This window comes from Bombus affinis, chromosome 8 (assembly GCF_024516045.1).
Source record: "Bombus affinis isolate iyBomAffi1 chromosome 8, iyBomAffi1.2, whole genome shotgun sequence".
NCBI classification, from domain to species: Eukaryota; Metazoa; Arthropoda; class Insecta; order Hymenoptera; family Apidae; genus Bombus; species Bombus affinis.
The window spans coordinates 16105368-16128353 of NC_066351.1; the positions used below are offsets into that span (position 1 = coordinate 16105368).

Here is a 22986-nt window from a genome sequence, read left to right on the forward strand (position 1 = left end):
CCGATCGACGAGAGTGGAGGGATGTTTGGCTGGTGGGGGTGGCTGGCATAGAAGGGGAAGATGGCGGGCGTGGGTGGAAGGGAAGAAGGAAGCTGGCGGCGAAGTGGCCGCGGACTAATTCGAAAAATAAGTCTCCACGAGCGACAAGCACACTTGACCGAAGCACGCTCGCCGCGGAAGGGTGCACGCGGCCCTCTCGAGCGCTGCCGAGTGACAATTAATAAACGCGTCGCGTCGTTTCAGCGCGATTCTTCCTCCTCTGTACGAGAATCTGGCCAACGGGTCGGCCAGTCGAGTCGTGGCTACCATCGAGCGTGGACTGGGTAGAAAAACCTTCGATTCGAGTCGGTGACGAGGGTTTGCTGAATAGAGGATCGAACGAAAGAGAATAGAGATCGATCGGGCTGGACCGCTGTTCGACAAAGGAATAAACCGAGGTAGTGAACGATGCCGGAGAAACGTGGCCGATGAAAGTGCGAAGAGGATGTGAAACGATGGACATCGAACGAATACGATCGTCGAACTTGTGAAAATATAATATAGGCAAAAGACAAAGTGTGCGGGAAATTGAGAGACTTTTCTGGTAGGAAGGTTCGAATAGAACTGTCTGTGGAAAATCTAACTCGATACAAGAGAAAGTAGGAGAGATGTCGGATATCGTGGAAGACGATAAACGGAGCGAAGCTTCCCCGAAACCGTCTCAATTAACTCCCTTCAGTATCGCCGATATCCTCAGTAGAAGAACCTCGTACACGGAACGACGACCTTCGGAGTCGGAAGAAGCGCAAGCTATAGCATCGTTCGCGAAGAAATCCCATCAACGCGACTACGATTGTTTGGAGAACGGCCATAGGGAAGTTCGATCGGAAGATCGTAATCAGATGGCCAGATTCTCGAGGCTACCTTCGCCGGATCTAAACGTGGCCCGCGAACTGGACATCCTGACGAGGAACCTGGTCCACGCGAATATCTCCAACTTTGGAAATATTCCACACTTGGCTCAGGGAACGTTCAAGCATCTGGAGAGCCTGGGTAACATGGGTGGTTATCAACCGGTGAAGGATTCGAGGGATTCTTCGCAGAGGCAACAGGACGAGGCGTTGGACATGAGCAAGAATAAATATTTGGGTGAGCGTTGATAATTGCAACGATATTGAGATCTCTATCGAACGATTCTTAACCGTGAGAATGAAAGCTGGCCGTCCAATCTACGGTCGGATCTACTCGTTTCGCGCGATCTCGTAGAGAATTTGCGAAACAAAGTCGTTTAAATTTTCCACGTCGAATCTTCTCTTGGTATCTAACGACGGGTTAACTAGAGGTAAAATTACGAGGTCTGCGATCGGCTCGCTCTGTCTATCGATGGCCCGATAGTCTGATAGAACTGAATGAACCGGAGGAGAGTAGGGAGTCGGGTCCACTTAGAGTGAAAATCCCGAGGCCGCTTCCCTTCTGGGTGATCGTGTGTCTGCCACGAGGATGCGGACTTAAGAGATCATTTAGGTCTCCGGTATCCTTGTAACAGGCGAGCTTTCAAGGGTTTTTTAAGTTAACCCGAGCGCAGATAACGTGATCGAATGTAATTTTAGTAGCATAAGTGGTGCTCGACTACGGCAGACGTCACAAGTGGCCGGCCACTCTGCTTCTTGCACTTGTTCGATCTCTGGCCACACTGTTGCTCTGTCTTGGATCCTCAACGATCCGTGGATCACGGTAAAAAACAAATTTAGATCAAGGTTACCTAGATCGATCCTAAAGAAATCGCTTTCTCTACCGTTCGCTTCGACTTCTTCATCCTTCGAGACTCGTCGTCGTCGAATACGTCCGACGACCCAAAGCGTTAGCGATCGCTCGATCGCGAGATTCCTTCTCGATTCGCCAACATTTTGCATAATTGAAATACAGCGAGATAACGAGAGGCCGGTAATTAAGTAATTCCTACCTAAAGCTGTTTCGTACGCGACGATCCCTCGCTTGTTCGCCGCTCGAGAGGGTTGGAGAGGAGCAGGCACGACCTGGCACCGTTTCAAGTCTCACTCACGAAATTACGAAGTCCCCTGATTTCCGCCACCATGCTTTCGAATCGCTTAATACGCTAATGGATAGGATATTCTTCTGGCAGTTTCTTAACGAAACCTCGTCCCAAGTAAAACAACTCCACCCCCTTCGATATTACCATTAAACCGTTGAATCATGTCGGACGTAGACGGAGCAGCTTATTCGAGTCATCTTCGATCACCTTCCGATACCTTCCGATACCTAAAACTGTAAATCTTGCGCGAGATAATCGAGTTTGTCGTGTATTATGAGACGCAAGAATTATTACGAGCCGTGTAATACAACGTTTCGCTTATCGCGAGAATCGAGTTTGTGCAAAGAATTCATCGAAATGATCGCGTCTACGATTCGCCGGGCAAAATGGGGATATAACGTTTCGTTTGATCGAGGTTTAACGTGACCATATCAATTTATTTGAAAACGATGAGCGGCCGCTTCGGAGAAGGTGCACACGAAGGGTCATCTCTCGATGTAATCGGAGTGAGAGCAAACGGCACTTGCTGCTCTCGAACACTCACGATGTGGGACGCGTAGGAGATGTTTGACGAGCGTCAGAGGAGGGACGCATTAGCCGGACGAGATGGCACAGAGTTGACGTCGAAAGTGATCAAATATAGATCTCTCTAAATGCTTCGAGTCTCCCCATCGGGCAGGCTACTGCCGATAAACATTGACGCAGGACCCGGGCTACGGACGAAATAATTATGATGTCACACGAAACTGATTTTTCAGCCTGTATTTTTCTCCGAGATCTCAGGCTTCTCTCTTTCTTCGTCTTGGCTCGTTTCGACGTTCGTTCCATGTTTGCCGGATACATCGGAATAGTGTTTTATTCTTCGAGCAACGTACGACTTTGACCGCTACTTTGTTTCTTCTTTCTATCGTCTTTGTTTCTCTTTTCTCGATCTTTCTACAGAGGCCGATGAAAATCGGTGCAAATTACTCGGTACGATCGATTGGCTTTGCGCGTAACGACGTCGAGGGACCAACTGCCAGTTGAAAAAACTATGCGAAAGAAGTTCCAATCTCAAACAATCTCATCGATCGAATCTTAACTTTTACAATTGGGAGAACATTTGTATCGCCAAGACAGAAGCAAGCACGATAGCTACCTTCGTTAATTCATCTACCTGGCTCTTCTTCCTAATCGTTATTTTCGATCTGGTCTTCGACTGTATCATATTCCGCTATACTTTCACCCTCCTCGTATCGTACGCTCAATGTCTCCTTTGTCTACACCCCTTTCCCCTAAAGTGCATTTTCAACGCAATCGCCGAAACACGCAACACCCCACTGATAAATGACAAAACTGCGAAAAGAGACCAGTTTCAAGGTAGCGCGTAAAATCCAACAATAGCCCGAATTCCCAGCTAAAAGTTTATTCTTTGGCTCGAAGCTCGAGAAACGGAATGACCGTCGGCAAGGGAGTAGAATTTTCGTGGAGCCGAAGGGAACGCGATTGCACTCCATTGCAACCGGTTAAACTTAGAGGAGAATTACCGTGGAACAGCAGCGTAAACATGTCGGAGTAGCGAGTGCACGTGTTAATGTTTGAACGAGACATCAAAAGCTGGCGGAACTCTCTCCGATCGTTTGCCGCTTCTATGGCTGCTGTCCGTGGATGGTTACTCGTTCGTTTCTCTATCCAACGTTTCCTCTCTCTCTCTCTCCCTCTCTTCTCTCGTCGTTGTGTAGTGGAAACGTTTGATTTATGATCGCGATAGATCATCCTTTCCCGATCCGCGCGTTTGTTTACACGCAAATTTGGAGAAGCTCCATCGTGAATTTCTGTCTGTAACTCGAGTTTGTTTCTAACTAGAACGATCAACCGGCCGATATCCTCGCGAATATCCTCCGGTTCGATGATCATCGTCGCAGGTTTTTAACGCTTGTGATTTTGCAGAGGACGGGGAGGAAGACATGTTCGAGGCGCAGAATCACGGACAGAATCTGCAGAGCAGGAAGAAACGTAGCAGGGCGGCCTTCTCTCACGCCCAGGTTTACGAATTGGAGAGAAGATTCGCGGCGCAGAAATACTTGTCGGGGCCCGAGCGAGCGGACCTTGCGCGAGGACTCAAGCTGACCGAGACTCAAGTCAAGATTTGGTTCCAAAACAGACGGTACGATGATACAGCGTAGTCGATAGACCGTGGATATTTATGCATTTACGATCAATTTAACGGATGCAAATAATATGCGTCGTTAAACCGCTTAAAACGATGGAAAAATCGCCATTTTAGGCGGAAACGTGAATTTGCATAAACATCCGTGGTCGAACAGTTAATTTCTCGTCTTTCGACGCGGATAGTACATTTCATTCTACTCTGTTCCGAAATCGAACATTCGCGACCGATTCGATCGTAACCGCGTCTTCGAATCGGACAAATACGAATTCCAGTATCATAGGATGTTAATTAATTTGCAATTTGTCGACGGTCCAGGTACAAGACCAAAAGACGACAGCAGCAGGAGCTAGGCGCGCTGGTTAATTCCGGAAACGCGAGGCGCGTGGCGGTACGAGTGCTCGTGCATCCGGACGAGCATCTGAGGGGATTGCCACTTCGTGGTTCCGGGCAACTTCCCGGGCAAATGTCAGCCCCGCAAATTCATCCGGCGAACAAAGCGCTCGGCGGTTTCCCGTACTACTGTCTCCCCTATCATCCCTTGCTATGCCCGCCCCTTCACTCCACTCACATTCAGGTGCAAAACACGATCGCGCCGGACCTCGACCCGAGCCAGCTGGCGAAACTCAACGACGAGAAGTAAGGCGAAAATTTCGCCATTTCGCTAGGATCGAAAACGAAAGCGTCGTTGGTTGATCGATTTGGTCAACCGCGGCTCCAACCTACCACCAAGTCGTCCAGCGTTCATCGCGTACACCTGTCGCGTTATCCTTACCGAATCAAAGTTTCCAAAGAAGTTTTAGATCGTGTAATTCTCGGATCGCGATTGAGCTAGTCCGTTTCAAAGTGCTCGATTCTCTCGCTACCTTTTTTTTATCGATGTTCTACTTGATCGGCGAAAGAAAGAATAGATCTACGGAAGGCTGTTTTACAACGGTTACCGGTTTTTGTAGCTGTAGCTATCGCGTTCACTCTGTACGATCTTAATCCGGTCTACCTTCCGACGTTCTATGCGAATCGAAAAATGTCGTCGGCCGAACGAGACTATACACGGGTGTTAAACGTACCTCGATCGCAATGTAAATTTAAATAGCCGACGTTCTCGTTCTCTCCGAATGGATACGAAGCAAATCTCGTAATTACAGTCACTCGCACTACCTACTACGAAGTAATGGTTAATGGTTAAACGAGCACGTTATCGATTAATCCACGTAGTGTCCGAGGAATTTACCGTACGCGTTAATTATAAATTTTCTTATAGATATATCAGAGTCTAGGACGAAGGTCGTGTAAATTAGCGTGTAAATAACTGTATAAAATGGAATCCCGAACGGCATCGGTGAGTGGAGTATTTATTTATTCTGAAGCCGCACGTAACGATAGAAATCTATCGCTGTATACGGCTGTCACGGAAACCACGAATAATATCATTTACTAGTTATACCTCCAAATTCCACCAACTTCTTTTTAGCGTTCAAACGTGTCGCTGTATTCTGTTTTGTTACTTTGTTTGTACTTAACCAACGTAATTTCCTCGATATCGGAACTGCGTCAAACGCTGTTAAATTTATAAATTTTTCGATAGAGAGAGAGAGAGAGAGAGAGGGAGCGTGCATGCGTGTGTGTGTGTGTGCGTGTGTGTGTGAGAAAGAGAGGGAGGCAGAGAGCTCAACAAAAGAGGAAATAAAGTAGAAACATTTAAGAAACAAGCACGTGCAATAAAGTCGATCGACACTGACACCGATTAATTATAGTGACCGTAATGTAAGACGCGCGTCGAGCCAACGCTCCGATTGTTTCTGCGTACGTACATATGTGATCACACAGATCTATTCGAAATATACGTGGTTCATTAAAAAGAGAGAACAAGCGTATCTTCTTGCCCGCAACACCCTCCTTGACGAGTCACTCTCTCGAATGTCTACACGTCGAAGCTCCATGAGATCGTAAAAACTCGACGTGCTTGACCCGAGACATCTTCCAAAGAAGTAGCTCCTTTTTTCCGGGCCGCTGCTTGCGATCTCGTTTATGCTCGTACGTTCCTGAGAGCAGCGTTAAAACGTCGGCATTTTTTTACTCCTTACACGAGGACTCGCAGTTAGCCGTTTAATTGTTGGAAAAATAAAGAAACATTAGGAACGACTTACTCCTCGAAACGCAAGTTCTTTTTACGATTCTCAAAGTCGCTAGAAGAGGACGATGTAAAGAATTTTTTGCACGAATCGGAGAGTCCGGTTAAAGGCGTAGAATCGTCGACAGCCATATGGAGGAAGCTCGAGTTTTGTCAGTTCTAACAGACGTATAATTGGAAATCGCATTGGAGAGGTTTCACGAGCAAACGGTACGCGTATCCGGCTTGACCGGCTTGACCAGAACAAGCGTCGATTAAACCGCGCTCGCGAAAACTGAGCGCGCTATCGGCCCTCGAATGGAAGGGACTTTCCCATAAGAATTTTAATAGCTTCGTCTGGGTGGGCCCGACAGACATCAGATATGTTTATTCAGACGCGGAGACGAGCAGACTTAACCGACGGACGAAGGAAAAAAGACTAGATCTGACACTCATCTGTTATAAACAAAGGAGTTACATTATCCTGGTTCAAAGGGTCTTTGCGGCTCGTTCTCCTCGATCTGCATGAAAATGGAGTGGATGTTCAAAAGCAAAACGCCGCTACTACGCCGGTCACGATTTTCGAAGCTGTTACGCGCAAAGACTTCTTACGTTATTTTGGAAAATCGTAGAACCAAAGCGAGGGTACGGAATATTTTTCCAGGAAGGAAGTACGACCGTGTCCGGAGCTTAACTCGCTCGACACTTTCCTTCGCGAATCGCGATAAAAACTTGAACAATCGTCCTGGGTCAGGAACAAGGGTCCTGTCGCGCAACACCACGCCTTTATGCCCTTTTTTTCAAACGAATAGCCAACACCGAGCCGACGGCGACCATCGTAAAACAGAGAGAAAAGAACGGAAGGAATTTGGCTGCAATTAAATCGTTCAGCCGCGAGACCATCAATGACAAAGTTGACTCGCAGCAACGACTCGGCATCGGTTCGTAAGATGGATTTTATAGTCGTTTCTGCAGTCCATTACTGCTACGTTTATATAGTCTTCTAAACATTCGAAAGCCATAATGCTCTCGCGTTAAACGAAGCCTTGTGCTGACACGCGATCGTAACTAGTGGCCCCAACTATTCGGGATTACTTGTGGTTTCCATTAAGAAATTAACGCGGTCTATTGTATTAGACGGAATAATCAACCTTCGATGCGGTCCAAATCGAATCACCTATTTTTGATGTTGCTCGTTTCGATTTTCGAGGGAAACGCCAAACGAGAATATTCCGCGATATATTCATTACGCAACGCATCGCCGACTAGACTCTGTTATTCGTGCGATTTCTTCCGAGCTTTCGTGGTAAATGTGAAAGATACTTCGAGAGAAAGAAAGAAATTTCGAGAGACGTTCACCGAGAGGAGCAAGGTACTCCGCGTTACTCCACGCGACGAAGAAAAGGGTAGGATGTTATCGCGAATGCCACGGAAGCTCGAAACAATTCGCAACATTCTGGGAAAGAACAACAAATATTCTTCCTACGAAGCACGTGTATACTTACGTCGAATTCTACCACGAACTCGAAACGACTGTTCAAATTCCTCGATTCACAGCCTCGGAAATAGAGAGGAGACTTAAAAACAAGATCGCGATTCCACGCGAAATTACGCTACACCGAATTCTGCAAGAATCACAACTCGCGATCGTCCTCGGCCTCTCTCGGCTCGCAAATTCCACGATACGGATTAACATCGACTCTCGCGTTAGTTGTACGAGACTCTGTACGATCGTTCGACGGAGGCCGAGCACCGGAGTACTTCGCTCCGGAATTTCCTTGATCCGCTATAGAGTAGAACGAGCGAACAAGCGAAATATGGAGAGGGAGAGAGAGAGAGAGAGAGAGAGAGAGAGAAACAGGACGAGGAGAGCACTGGGATTCGAAACAGGAGTACGTAGTCGGTCTAACGACACCGGTGGCGGACTTCTCTCTCCCGAAACAAGAAAGGGACGATTTGACGCTCAATCAACCGACGAAAGCTAATTTTCATTAGCTGTTAATAGCGCTGAACGGTCTTCCGGCTGTCCGACCGTGCGCCGCGCGGCCCCTTTTCACCCCTTTCAACCCCTTTCCCTGGCCTCCGTTCCGACGTTTTCGACCGTCTGCGAACGAAGTAGTCGAGACTCTCTGCGTCGAGGTTGATTCGGAAAGACGCAAACCGTTTTAAAAATATCACCGTCGCGAGTTCGTTAGCGCCGGAGACGGAGGGTAATTAGACTTGCTGCGAGCAGATTGCACGAGACGAGTACCGAGCGTAAGAAGAATACCGTTTCGTTATCTAGTATATCGGTATCGTCGAAGATAACGGCCGACCATACATTTTCGTTACAACGAAATGGAAGCTCAGAGTTCGGTTAGCAACGATTTTCAAAGGGTTTCACGAGGGAGTACGGTACAGGGAGAATTTATTTGGCTAGATGGTAGCTATTATCAATTTCATACGAACCATTTCAGGACGGAACAAAAAATTGCGCTTTTTTGTGGGGACGAGCAAGCCGCCTCTTACAATAGCCACGAAACAGGAATTTAAAAGTATAATCGGCCTGTGAAATGCCTGCGAAATACTTTTCATCGGGCTCGGCCAAGCCTTTCTCGCCTTCGAATATCTTTTTACGTAGCGCGAGAAATCGTCGAAAAGCGAAAGACTAAACGATATTTACGTTTACCGATCGATCGAACGATCGTCTAAAAAGCGATCTTCCATCGGGTAACGATTACGTTGCAACGACCTAATAAAGATGTTTCTGGACCGTCCTCGTAATTTGTGCGAGAATAGGGGAACTTGTCACCGCGTTTCCAACGCACTCGACGAAAAGGAATCGCAGTCCCCTTTAACCTCTTCAATAGTCCGCGTGACACTCCGGTTCCTGGGTTTCCTTGGCAACCGTCCCGATTGAAACGCGTGTCAGAAGTCACGAGGTCTGTGTGTAAGAGAGATGAAAAAAGGAAGGCGAGAGGCCGCGGCCCTAGAGACGACAAGTGGCGGCAGAAAATCTCAAACTTCGAACCGGCAATTCCATTCGCCTTATGAGCAGGCCGCGTGCCTGAATAAAAATCAGCCCGACCTCCACGTCGGAGGAACGTGTCGCTTTGTTAACTTTGTCTTGACACGCCAACAACACGTACAACGGCACATATTTTTAAAAAGAAGAAGAAAAAAAACCACCACGTACTTCTCGATTTCTAACCGGAAACTAGTACGAACATCGTGTGGTCATCTTCTTCCGCACTTTTATATTCAAAAAGACACGTATTTTAAGAAAAGTCCAAATTTTTAACATCCACGATACCTTATCGATATTAAAAATCGAAGGTAAAGTACCGATGATCGAAGCACCCTCTGGCAACCAGCCCCCTCTCGTCTATTCGTTATTGGCCGCGAAAACGACAAACTTAATCGGCGAACGTCAGAGGATGGAAGCCACGGAGTTTGGTCAGAGGGACGGAATTTCAAGTAACGAGACGCGCGTTCTAAATTCGCGGTCGGATCGAGACGACGAGAGAAAGAATCGGTCAAAGAACGCACGGATCATCGAGCGTACTACAACGATGCTTGCTCCGGTTGCACGAACGAAGGAGTCGTCCGAGAAACTACGAAGGAAACTGTTCCCTCCGGCTTTTCCGGCATTTCAAAGAAGCAATTTACCGATTTTTCGTGGCGAAGCGACGTCGAGGAAAATTGGCGCACGACCGGCCAATCAACAGCGTTTCATGCAGCTCCGCGGCTACGAGTTCGGAAAATTCTTTCGCTCGACTTTTCCCTCTTTTCCCTCTTTTCCCCCTTTTCCTCTACGCTCCTCTTCCCTGACACAGCAGCCTCGAAAGCGTCCACTTCTCGTTGGTAATTTTGTTGAGAATTAAGCGACGATTTCTGTAGAGAAGAAGCCTGGTCTTTGGAAAATTGAAAACTTCCCCGCTGATTCGTGGGAAATTTAGTGGTTAAATTTTCAAATCTTTCGTATTTATCTTTTTATCTTTTTTATTTACGACTTTGATCGTTCATCGAAAAAACGAGGATAGTCGAGGATATCGCAAACCTAACGAGAAGAACGATCCTTTAGTGCATCGTTCGTACCTTTTGAACAAATCGTTATTTCTGAAACGTCCATCGCGCTCCAGGACTCGATCCACGACCAACTTCGTTTTATTTTCCGCGTCGTACGAATCTAAATAATTAATTAGTCGCCTAAATATTTCCAACCCCATAGGCCTTCGTCGATTGTCCATCTTCTTAGCTGTCTCGTTGCGCCTAATCTAGTCCGTATTATTAGGAACATGGCAAGTCGACCGTATTGGAAGAATGCGGTCAAAGGTATCAATCGAAGTGCGCCGGTAGCGGAGCAACCTCGATCGGGGCTACTTTATAAAAACCGTTCATCAATAGGTCTGGGTTAGGTGGCCACCTATAAATAGGTCTCAAATTACTCTCGCGAGGGCTCGCGTTAGACGGCGGGAGCCGGTGTTTTAGCAGCCATTTTGGAAAAATAAACGACATAGCCGCGTAGGAAACAGATGACTCGGGCTGCGGATGCCAGCCTCGTCGCCGGAGTGACAGCCGCCGCTCACTCGATTGTTTTTCAGTTTACGTTAACGTTTCGTTTTCCTTTCGATACGGTCGTTGAACGAGAGCCACCGGCGTGCTCGCCCTTTTATTGCCGTTCCCGCGGATATATCGGGCTCCTCGAGCCCGCTTTCGACCGAATTATTTGATTTTATGAGAGATCTCGCTCACACGCATTCCCGCAAGCCGCACGCAGAAATCGCGGCAAAAGCAAAAGGATAGCGAGCCGTGTTTTTGCTAACCCTTTCGTCTTCGCTACTGCGACTAAACGGGATCGAACGATGTATCTATACGAACTGAACCACCGACGGTCGACTCGATTTTCAAAGTTCCACGACAGACCGTCGTTTCTTCGTTCTGTGTGCCTGATTTCCACGAACTAAACAGTTTACACAGATGTGATAATTACTCTGAATGCCTTCAACGAATAAAGAATTTATTATTTATATGAATTTCTGTCGAACGAGACTCGATTCGACGAATGTTGTCGAAAAGTAGAATCGTCTTACCAATCAACGAAAATGAACGAGAATTACGAAAGCATAGTTTCACGTATTTGGAATTAGATGTTATTCCATTCTGTTACCACGGCCGAAATCTCACGATTACGTTTAATTCGAATTCCAACCGTTATCGACGTTGCGATCTTATTCCGTAGCCGGCCGATAACATCGGAGACGTGGCAGAAAAGCGTATCGAACGTAGGTAAACCACTCGCGTCGCGGTAATCTTTAAATAAACGTCTACGGATTAAGTAGATTTCTGTAAGCGTTGGGCAACTGTGAAAAGTACGGTGGACGACGACGTCGATAAACTAGAAAACACGTTGGTCGCAGCTGTCGCAGGTTTACGCTTACAGGGTAGCCGGTAGATGACGAAGTAATTCCCCCAGCCTATTTCACCCTTTCACCCTACTACTAGAACGAATCGTAATGGCCCATAAATCCTGGCTTTTTTTCGTAGGCACCGCTTCTTTTTTCTCGTTTTCGACGGAGCGAGTGTGAATAATCGAAGAATTATCTCTCCAGCTCGCAATTAGGCCACCACGGAAGAAGTCTTTTTCCCGGAGCTATCGCCTCGAAACCGATTCTCCCTTCCGAGCCGATCATTCGCGTAATAACCTGTGCAAGCTTGCGAATTATCTATCACCCTTTTTTACCTACCTTTTTTACCCTATTAGATATATACACGGAGCAAAGAAAAAAGAAAAGAGAGAAGAAAGAAAAAAGGACGCGAATAAATCGAAAAACCGATACTTTCAAAAATCTGCTATCTACCCGTCATCCGAAAAACGCGTTCGTCTATCTCTCGGACAAGATGAAAAATTCCGCGAGTTAATTAAATAACGACCGGTTAGGCAACTTGCAATTAGTCGATAAGAGGATCGACGAAAATCGTGGTAACGTTCGGGAGAAAGAAAAATAAGCTACAGCAAGCAATTACTCGCTTTAGTTAAGTGGCCACGAGGATGCCGTATCTACGAGGAATCTGAGTAGAAGAATAGGAAGTGGTTCATCGATAGGCGAAGGATCCTCGCACGTTCGGTCAGGCCGGTCGTGCAGACCGCTAATTTTCCTAATAGATTAAGCATCGGAAGAGGTTGTCATTTGGCTGGCACGCTAAGTGAGCTCGAGCAGCGTGCACCATTGTTTCACAAACAAAAGACGGCCGCTTTGCGAGTCATGGCGGCGTTCTTTGAACGCCCCTCGGCCAATCGGCGGCCGCCTTTAGCGGGCGCCAAGTACAAAAGAAACCGGCCGGGGATGATTGAGATTTTCTATGTGAATCGCTCGTCGGTGATTTCTATGCCAACTATGTGTGCTTCGCGCGATAGAATCGGATGGGAAACACCGCGACAGATTGGAAATAATTGCAGGGAATAAAGGAGAGAAATGGCACGGAGATCGATGAACGTTAGGAAAGTGGTGAAAAAAGACCACCTCGAGGAGATCGAGATCGCGTCGTTGCGTAAGCTACGACCTGATAAACCACCACCCTCTTGAAACGCCAGTCGGTCGCAAAGAACAAGAAACCTGCCACCAACGCGATCGGCCCAAGAAATACAAACTTACCGTGTTTCGTGAGTGAACCGCCACTTTTTTATCCGAGGATCGATCGAACACAAAGAAAACCGAACGACGATTCTATTCGCGATTCGCAGGAATAGAACGTTGCGCGCTGCAGGTAGCGTATCGATGAAAAAGAACGGTTTACAGTTACGAGGCAGAATTTTCGAGACTTTTGTCGATGGAATAAGATTCACCGATAGCTAGATCTAGAAAAAGATACACCGGGGCAGGGGAGGCAGAGTATGGTCGTACTCGACCTATCTTATTCCCGAAACACTGCTAGAATCTGTAGGAAAAGAAACCACGACCAGGATTCAGCCGCGTCATCGACGGTTCCTTTGGTTGGCCAGTTTTTCAAGCTCGCCCACCATCGGCCTTAAAGGAGGTCCCGAGATCGCTAATTGATTAATCATCGTCCTCCTCCTATCCGGCTCTTTTCGTTCCTCCGCTTTTATTCCTTTTGTCCATCGTCGTGAACCCACCGCATCAGCTTGTCCTTGAACAAGAATCAAGGACGATCGTGCAAAAACATGGCGTCATCCTTGCCCTGGAAAACGTCCGCTCCTTTGAACTCGGTCAACGATGCGACAACATCCGGTAGCGATCGACCAGCGCTAGAAAGAAAATCGGCTACAGAAATTCCGGGCTACACGCTCGCCTACCTCCACGGTGTACCTACCTCCACGGTGTACCTCCACGACGCGTGATCGACATATAACATTGAATTTTCATCGAGCTATAACGGAGGCGAGGCAAATGGCGCGCGAGCTGCCGGCAACGAGCAACGATTTGCATTTTAAATCGGGCCAGAACGCGCGCCAACAGGCCCAGCTACTCTGCAATTAGCACGATAAGATTTACAGCTTCGTGCCGCGGATCGCGTTGCCTCTCGCGCGGAAAGCGCGGCTTTATCAGCGACGAGAAGATAAAATTCGACCACCGATCCGGCGATTCCGTAGCGAAGCAACGCGATCTATCTCGGTAATTAGCGAATGTATTATACACCGTGATCACGGCGGGAGAAGCTAACGACGATGCGAGACAAGGAGAGACGCGTATTTTTCTTTCGGAGCAGAAGAAAGGAAGACTGGTCCCGCCGCGCCGGTCCGTTTTAAAGGGACTTTGAATTTACGCGCGCATAAATTTCGCTCTAGCTTCCAGCTAGTAAACGACTCGTTCTTGCGTTTCGTTATGTTTCCGTTTGCGGCTACCGCGTTTCTGGGTTTCGGAAATTTAGCTCCACCTCCCTCCAAGTTCTTCGGCTGGTTCTAAAATCGAGAATGGCCGATACTTGTACGTGTCTGCGACGTGCCTGAGAAAGCCAGGCACGAGTGCTATAGTTTCTGGAACTCAAAGTCTTTTCGAGCATTTCCGAATAATTTTTCAACGTTCGAACGATCGATCGACTAGAAGGCAAAGAGAGTTTCTCGTTTTCGAGAAACGATCGTTCGACGAGCAAACGGAGCGTTCGATCCCGCTCGTTCGTGGTTTCGAGAGACGCGGTGGTAACGGGCCGAGTAACAGTTTCAAGAGCTAATTAAATCAAAGGTTGCCGCCGCGGCTCGGTAATAAAAGTAAGAACACGTCTAGGGATATGCATTATAGGTGGACGTAGCAATCAAATAAAAAGCTTTCAGGACGGAGATAAACACAATAGGCTGTTCGGTGTTCCTCGACCTGCCGATCCTCCGACCTGTCGTAAAAACGAAGATTCTTTTAATTAACGTTAAAAGGGAATCTGGAAATCGCGAGGTCACGTAGGAAAGAGAGCAAAAATCCGGGTACAACGTTCTAATTCTAAATTTCTATTCCTCCGTAATAGCAAAAACGTAATTTGCTGAAGCTTTTAAAAGTCAGCTCGCCGGTCGTTCTCTTCTCGATGCTCGACGATGATACTCTCTTCGTCTTCGCTTTGTAAACGACTCAATCTCACGAAATATGCAGAGCCGCGTGGCTAGGCGAATAGCGTCTGCTGTATTCAGGCTTAATAGAGATTCTCGGTCCACTCCATCAAAGATATTGTCGCTAATGGTGTCCTTCGTGGCTTTGCGTCGCCTCCAATTCGTCGATCTATCTCCGACTATGCGCGCTGTTATCTTCCTCCGACTGTAACGTATGTCGCGCCCGTTTCGCGTCTTGCTGTCGCGTTAGATCGATCGGATCTTTCGAATCTCAGAGTTCGATCGTTGATCCAGCCGCGTTGAAAACGGCTCGAAATCTGCCGGTGAGACAAAAGGGAGACGAACGAGGTGCAACAATCTGTCACGATGTTTGTCACAGGCGACAACGGCGCGATATTTGCCAAGGCAAAAACGAAAGAATCTGTTAACGACTTTGAAGAACGAGACTCGACGGTGGAACGTTGGCGGGCCTTAAACTTCTGATAAGCGCAAAAAACGGACTAATTTCGTGTCGTACAAAACATCTGTAAAACCAACATCTTTAACGTCTTAAACGCGCCTAAATTTTCTCGTTGACCTCTTTTTACTTTACGAATAAAGTAGCGAGCTGTCGAGGAACGTCGTGACTGCTTTTTCTGCAAGGAAAGCGCAAATACGAAACGAAATAGCGCGCGCGATTCCACCCGCGCTTATTTCTTGTAAAAAGCCGCGTAGGGAGATGTTCGCGGAGCAGCAAAGAGAGCGTTCGTCTCTATTTAACGGGAAAATTTTTTTGGCGATGTCGCCATTCTGCTTGGCGGCACTCCCAAGTCATAGTCGTTCGCAGGGCCGTACCTGGCGAGCGACGACGACGCCTGAGCGTGGCTTTTCGCAGAAACAGCCTGATACAGACGTACACGCAGCTTCCAGAATTCCCGTCTCGACGATTTCCGCAGAACGTCGTATGGGGAGCCGACGTTGCCGAGCTAAACGGACCGATCTCCCTCTCTGAACGACCGCGAGTGAAACCGTGTTCTCGGTGTCTCTCAGAAAATAACGTTTAAACGTCCATCTTGAAAGATCGTCGGAAGAGGAGAAGAAAAAGAGCGAAGCTTTAGCGAAAATTATAGCACGTTAAAGCATAGAAGAATAAGTTCGAAGTGGACAAGAGTGTGAAGAGGTACGGTGATTTTCTGAAATTTGTAGCCGCCATTCGGAAATCATCGAGCTCGTGCAAAGTACCACGGTTCTAGGCGAAGGTGTTGAACAATAGGGAGGGGGGGCCAGTTCGATAGACGATAATTAACCGAGCTACCGAAAACGAGCTGATTATACAAATACCTTTGTTCCTCGAGAAAAGGTAGTCTTCGAGGGTGCTACCGAACGCACCTTTCGACGACGCCTATCGACACCGATAGACATCGTCGCATCTTCGCGCTTCTTGTTCGCTAAACGGTCTGCTACAGTCGCTGAATCGTTCTGTCAATATACTATGTCAATACGCTTCTTTCGTTTGGATAATAGAGCGACCGACGACGTATTCGTTAACAAAGTAAATTTAGAATTTTAAAACGGAAGATTCCCAATTCCCAGACTCGAGTCCCAATGCTCGACGATCCTGATCCAATATCGTAGCGATATGCGTCCGACCGAGAAACCAGTGTATCGGAATATTCGGAATATGCAACGGGTAAGCAGCGGAGACGAAAGAGCACAGAGTCAAAGGTCAACATGGTCGCGGAAAAGGACGAGACGGAAGAGCAAGAGGGGAGAAAGAGCAGGACGAACGGGAATAAAGACACGCAGAGGCGAAGAGGAGGAACAGGGAGGAAAAAGAGGATGCCACTCGCGGACTTACGAGCCCTCGACCGACTGCGGCCTCGGACTAATGATCGAAGAAAGGAGCCGCCTAAACGACCCGTGTCCTCGGGTGTTAGGCTCTCCTTTGGCCGAGATTCACCGAGGAGTCCCGGGGGTTCCCTCGTTACCGACTGCCAAACTCGGCCGCGTTTCCCACCGATGCGACGGGATTAACTTTTATGTCTTTACGAATCCCAATTCATTTTACGATCGAACAACGCTCTTAAGACCATAGAGGTTTAATCGGAAACCAAGGACGATGATCGTTGCTCGGAGGGTAGAGCGTTTTCTAGGTAGGATGCTTCGACGTCGCTCGATCGCCACGACTTGTGTACACGATAACGCGTAATGTTTATGTTCGAACATAGTTGATCCGACAAGCTGCTGTAAAATTAGTCGAACGCTGGGCCCGATCGAGAAACGTCCCTCTATCTTTGCTCGTATCGCGAAGATAAAAAGCGCGTTTTGAATCGTTCCACAAATCGTTTTACAAGTCGATCCTCTGGATATCAACGTTGGATCGATCGGACGCGCGATATAATAGACGTATAATTTTTCGAGTCGAATCAAGTTGAGCCGTCGTTGGCCACGACTGACGAGAAAACGAACGATACGAATTAGAAACGCTAAAAACGGCAAATCGAAAATGCTGCTTAAAAATCACGCTGGCCGCGTGTGATTCATCTCCGAGGTCGGATCGCAGAAATCATCGATCGTTACTACGCAGGAACCGAGGGGACATGCAAGCGGCGCGGACGAGGTATAAGAGTGGCCGCTTTCGAACGGTACAGGTGTATTTACACGCATACGTCCGACGATTAACCAAACGAGACAAGGGTCTCCCGTATCGAACACTATCTACCCAATATCGAAACATCGCTGAGCGATTTCGTCCGTCGTGTTCGTCTCTCACCTTCGTCCGTCTCCTTTAACCTCACGCTCCGTTCCAACTCGCCATCTTCGTCTCGACTCCAACGAGACAGCCCGCTGTCATCTTTATCTCGCCAACACCTTGTCCGTATATACCGGTCCTTGTCCTACCAATAGGTCAAGCGCATGCGTATTATCTCTAACCCGTTCTCTTCCCCTACTCCAATCATCCCTACCATTCATCCCCTGGCACTCTCTGTCCTTTACGCGCTCGCGTCCCGCGCATGGCGCGTGTAATTTTCACGTAGTCTCATCTTCGTCTGCTGTTCGCGTCCTCCTCTATACGCTGCCTAATCGCGTACATCTATCTTCGTCCAACGGCAGCAGCAGCCGGACGAGCGAGCCGACGCGATCGTTCGCTCTTTCTCGAGCCCGTGTCGGCGCGGATGAAGGAGAGCGGCACCCTTTGAAGTCCAGTTGGGAGCCAATTACACGAGTCACACAGGGCCGCACGCACCGCGTCTCTACCGCACCGAAAATATTATTGCGCCCGCGCCTCATAGATCGATTAAAACCGAAAATTATGATTGTGGCCGCGCGGAACGAAAGCTGGAAAAAGGGGGCCGCCGGTGCGGTTCTATGCCCGTGGAGGGGATTAAGCGCTTAAATTAATTAACGATCGAGCTGCTCGGGGCCGGCACGGAAGCAGATGGACGTCGGGATCGATTCGTGGATTATTGTACACGGCCGCCGGATTTTTCACCGCCACTCCGCTACCCGGTCGTTTTCTATATATTTTATCGCGTTTCGCAGTCCGAGATCCGTGACCAAGTTAGAACACGCGGGCATAAACACGATTAATAAGCACGAACGCTGCCGTACTTCATTAGCTAATTGCGTTTCGCGATATTTTCACCCCGGGGACACAGGCGTTCGTACGGCGCCGATTAATTTCCCGCCGATTCGTCAGCGAGGAAACCAACTTTGCTGCTTTCTCACCTGGCTAATAACGCCGCGTTCGATCGATTACCGGTTCGATTACGTTGATTTTACACGTTTTACAAGCCCATCGACCTGTACACGAATTAGAAACGCGTAACAATACCTTTTTCTGATCAATTACGACGCCATTGAAACGCGATACAGCTTCCGTCCGACGTCGATTAATCTTTCTCTCAACGAGAGATTCAAATCGAAGAATCTTGTCTCTTCTCGCGCCAACGACGATTAAAATTGCACAAAGGAACGTTTCCTTCGATCCGACAACGTCATTCAAACATTGCGTCGCGTTACATCGCAAATTAAAACTATCGCGTACAGTTCCTAGTTCGTTACATCCCAACGACCAATCTCTTCGCGTTACAAATTCCGTTCGCTATAACGCATCAACGACTCCAGTTGTTGATTATCGGTTCGATCGCAACCGATTAGTGGCTCTTTTGACAAAGTGCGCCAATATCTATGCCCGTATCGACGACTAATTGGAGCAGTCGTCGCACTACGACTAATTGGAGCAACAGTCCCTTACACGCTCGTTGTATCGAACATCGACGTATCGTTCCGTAATAAAGAATCCTTGTCGTTCCGTAAGTAGTAAGTACTCTTTTCTTCATCCCCCGATGAACGATGAAGATTCTCGCGTAGCTTGAATTCCACCTCGACCAAGGCCGTGTAACACGGTCGACGACGCTCTAACCACGAATTAATTATACGATATTCGCAAACGGAAATAAAATCAGAGAACAAGAAGGGTGCACCCTCCCGCGTCGGCCTGCGCTCTCCCTGATTCATTTGCCCGCGTCATGCAACTTTGCGATTCGTCCTCGAGCGCATTCCTGGCGCTCCCGTCTACCGTTCCCGCGAAAAGAACACCCAAACGTTTAAGCACTTTGATCCGCTGCTTCCACCAGTGTAACAAGTGTTTCAAACTCCTTCGAAACCATCCAATCGGCTAACTTCGTATTATTTCCGTGCCTTGGTTGTTGGTCGAGTCCACGACATTGCCTATTATCGCGTCCCCTGTTTCCAACGTTTCATTCGTAGATTTTTTCGCAGTTTCTTCGACGAATAACCAGGGTGTTCGAAGATGCACGTAACGCACGTAAGATTTTCTATATGGTATACGCGTACGTTGCATCTACGCGTTTCTACCGATTTCCAGTCGTGAATCAAATTCCTCCAACTTTGACGCAACGGTTAACGACAACGACAAACAAACGAACGAGCTTTCGCGCCGAAAGGCGACCAACCGTTTACGATTCGCCGCTCGCAAAACGATCGACGTTGCTGCATTCGCAGATCCGATGGCACGCACGCTCTAATTTTGAACTATGGTCGTTCGTGGAAGAAATGTTTGACGGTAGGCCAGAGTTTGCCGGGTAGGCCGAATCGCCGTTCGGGCACATCGCCGCGCAATAATCGTAATGAACGACAAATATTCATCGCGGTCGTATTTCAATTAGTTGCTACGGCCGGATAACAGCCGCGATCTGAGATCCGATCTATGACCGGTTGCTCGCTTCTTGGTCTAGAAAGCGACTCGTGGCACGAGACCAATGATTTAGAAAGTACGTAACTCGTTCACCGATAATTGTGACCGTAATTACGGCACGTATTAGCGTGCTTTGCATGTGGTAATTTCTGTTTGGTCGATTCAATTTGTTACGCGATACCTGTTCCAGTAATTAATCGTCCAAAGTAGAGGTTATTTGTATCATATTTAAATTTATATCGATAGCCGTGATAAAATTATCGTCGGATATAGAATAATTGGCCGAGTCGTTGTTATCTCGATCCTCCAACGATATCAGAGCGAATTATCGGTAGCCATAAAGGTGTTCGGATGTTAATGGCAGGCCGACTGACGAGGAATTTCCAGTTTACGTTCCCCTTCGAACGAGTTCTTCTTAACAGCAATAATTGTGTTTCGTGCAAAGAAGCCTCGCTTGTCCGCACGATAAACGACGCGGCCGACGAGTTACGTTTGCTTTCGATACACGAAGCGTCGATTCTTAAAATAACCTTCGCTCGAGTCACACCCAAGGCCTTCGTACATCCGACTTAAAATCACGGTGAATGAAAAACGACAATGGAAATCCATCCGCTTGAAACCGTGTAAAATTCGCGATCAAGCCCGTTCGATCGCTCGTTGAAACCCAAACCCCGACTATGTCCCTGGAAACGGAACCACCCGAATGGATCGCATGGGTCATCTGGCGTCAAATAAATCCACGAATCCGGTGGGTGGCGCGAACGCGACCGTGCCGATCTCGACCGTGCGTTGCACATGGTTCATCGAGATATACGACGTAAACTCTTTCTTCCCCCATTTCACTACCTCTCACCCTCTTTAATCCTCTGTCTGTCGTGGTTCCGTGGGTCGGGCTCGCTCCTCTTCCTCTCGTGGGCCTCGTGGTCCCAGGAAGGACCACCCACCCAACCTATACTTAGCGAGGTGTCGGCAAATTGAGCTATAGATGCCGAGGGTAATGCAACAGAGGGGTGTCCGGCCATTCGTCCAGGGTGGGGGATGCGCACGGTGTGGACCAGCATCGTCGATACCATCCGGCGCGAGGTTATTAGGGACCTGGACGGCCTGGTCGGGCGGTACACGCTGCCACCACTAATTTCTTACAGCACCTGGTCTGTTCTTTTACCGCAAAAGACCGAGTCTGCCTTTTCACAGGATTTCGAGACGATCGCTAGTCCCTTCGACACCGGTACCTGTCCCTATTGCCTTATTGCCCGGCGATGAGAAGCTCTTTCTCTTTTGCCGTCTATCTGCTTCTTTTCACGCCGTTACGGCAGGAAATATTTTGTAGGACGCGTGTTGCGTCCGTAAGCTGCTGGATATCTACATCGACGGCGATAAATCACGAACAACCAAAAACTGGTAATAGGTGGAAGCATTCGTAATACGTTTTCGTATGATTAACGAGCTGCTCGAGTAGATTATTTCAAATCTGTTATTGCCAAGTCGAAGATAAATCGAAGCTCGGAGAATCTTGGTTCAAGTCGTGGCGTTTCCGGGGCGTCCAGAAGCGAAGAAACTGTTTCGTTCGGAACGATCAGCGTGGATAATGTTGCGGTCGACAGACCGCAGCTTTTCCGGCATCGGGTCGTCGATGTTTGTATGATAATAACGAAGGTGTGGAGAAACTCGAGATGCACTTGGGCTGAAATCGAGAAACGACCAGTGTCTTCGCCGTGTAGCGTATGGTAAGTCGGCAAGGAGGCTGGACGTAGAGCACCGAGAGACCAACACCTCGAGAAAGAGAACGCACGATACCGAGGACGAGGATGATAGAAGGGAAAGGCTAAGGAGGAAGAAGAAGACGAAGAAGGAGATGAAGAAGCGAGGAAGAAGACGACGAAGAAGAAGAGAACAGGTTGTAAGAGAAAAGGAGATAGAGAAAGAAAGAGAGAGAGAGAAGCGCGAAGCTATGGGTGGAAGGAGTCGACGATGGAAGAGGGAGAAAGAGGGGAAGAAAAGCGGTCCTTTTGATGGAGCCTTTGTCGGGTCTCGCGGCGCTCGGCGATTTGCAACTAAAATCGCCCCGTTCGCTTCGCAATCCTCACCCTCGCAGTGATTTGCTGCGAATTTATTAATGCGACCATCGGTGTGGGTCCATGCGGTGCTTCTCTTTCGCGAATGTACATACATTTCGACATTGTGGATAATCCTCGTAACCTTCGAGTATACCAGTCCTCGAGGACTCGTCGTACTCCTCCGTCGCAATAAGTCCCATCTTTTCTCTCGAGACGCGAAATTCCGATGCGATAAATCGGTCATTCGTCGTCGTTGGACTGTGACGCGGGTCTGCGTCGCGAATAAGCTCGGAACTGCACCGATGGCGAAGCGGCTCTCTGTGATCGAACGTTCTTCCGTCTGGCCATCCCCTTCGCGTACTCGCGAATTTCCACGGCAACGTGCAACGCCGTGCAAAAGTTAGTGCAGAAGGACCACTCCGCCTCTCGACACAATGTTGCCGGCCGGTCGGCGTATCTCTCGCGGACCCCGCGGAGATTGCATGTCCCGGGCGTTACACGCGCGGTCCGACGCGCACACGGAGAAGAAAAGAGCGTGTGGATGATCGTCGAACCACATAGCCGGCCGAACACGAGCGTGGAAATATGAATAATATAGAGGCGAGGGACAGGAGAGAAGGAGCGAGAGAAGGAGCGGACGACGACGGCGTCCGAGGAGAAACGAAGGGGACGAAGAAGGAGGAGGACGGTGAAAGCGGTGGAGGAAGAAGGACGAAGGAGAAGGTGGAGGCTGGTAGGCAGAGGCGAAGAGAAGGAAGAGAGCGGTAAAGGAGCGCGGGTAGAGACCACCCCGTGGCTTGTCGGCTCGTTTGATCTTCTCCCACCCCTGCCATCCTCCTGCACCCCCTTCCGTTCCCTCCTCCTTACCTTCCTCTGCCTCTCGCCGTGCCGCGTATCGTTCTTTC

The 22986-nt window shown here is 48.4% G+C and overlaps 1 protein-coding gene across 1 annotated transcript; it reads left to right on the top strand.

The window, feature by feature from the left end:
• Positions 1–161: 161 nt before the first annotated feature.
• Positions 162–5997, top strand: LOC126919765 (homeobox protein mls-2-like). Its single transcript, XM_050729353.1, has 3 exons — positions 162–1128; positions 3962–4178; positions 4500–5997. Exons 1-3 carry the CDS (start codon positions 648–650, stop codon positions 4822–4824), a joined length of 1023 nt encoding a protein of 340 aa, XP_050585310.1. The 5' UTR covers positions 162–647; the 3' UTR covers positions 4825–5997.
• The last annotated feature ends 16989 nt before the right edge of the window (positions 5998–22986 follow it).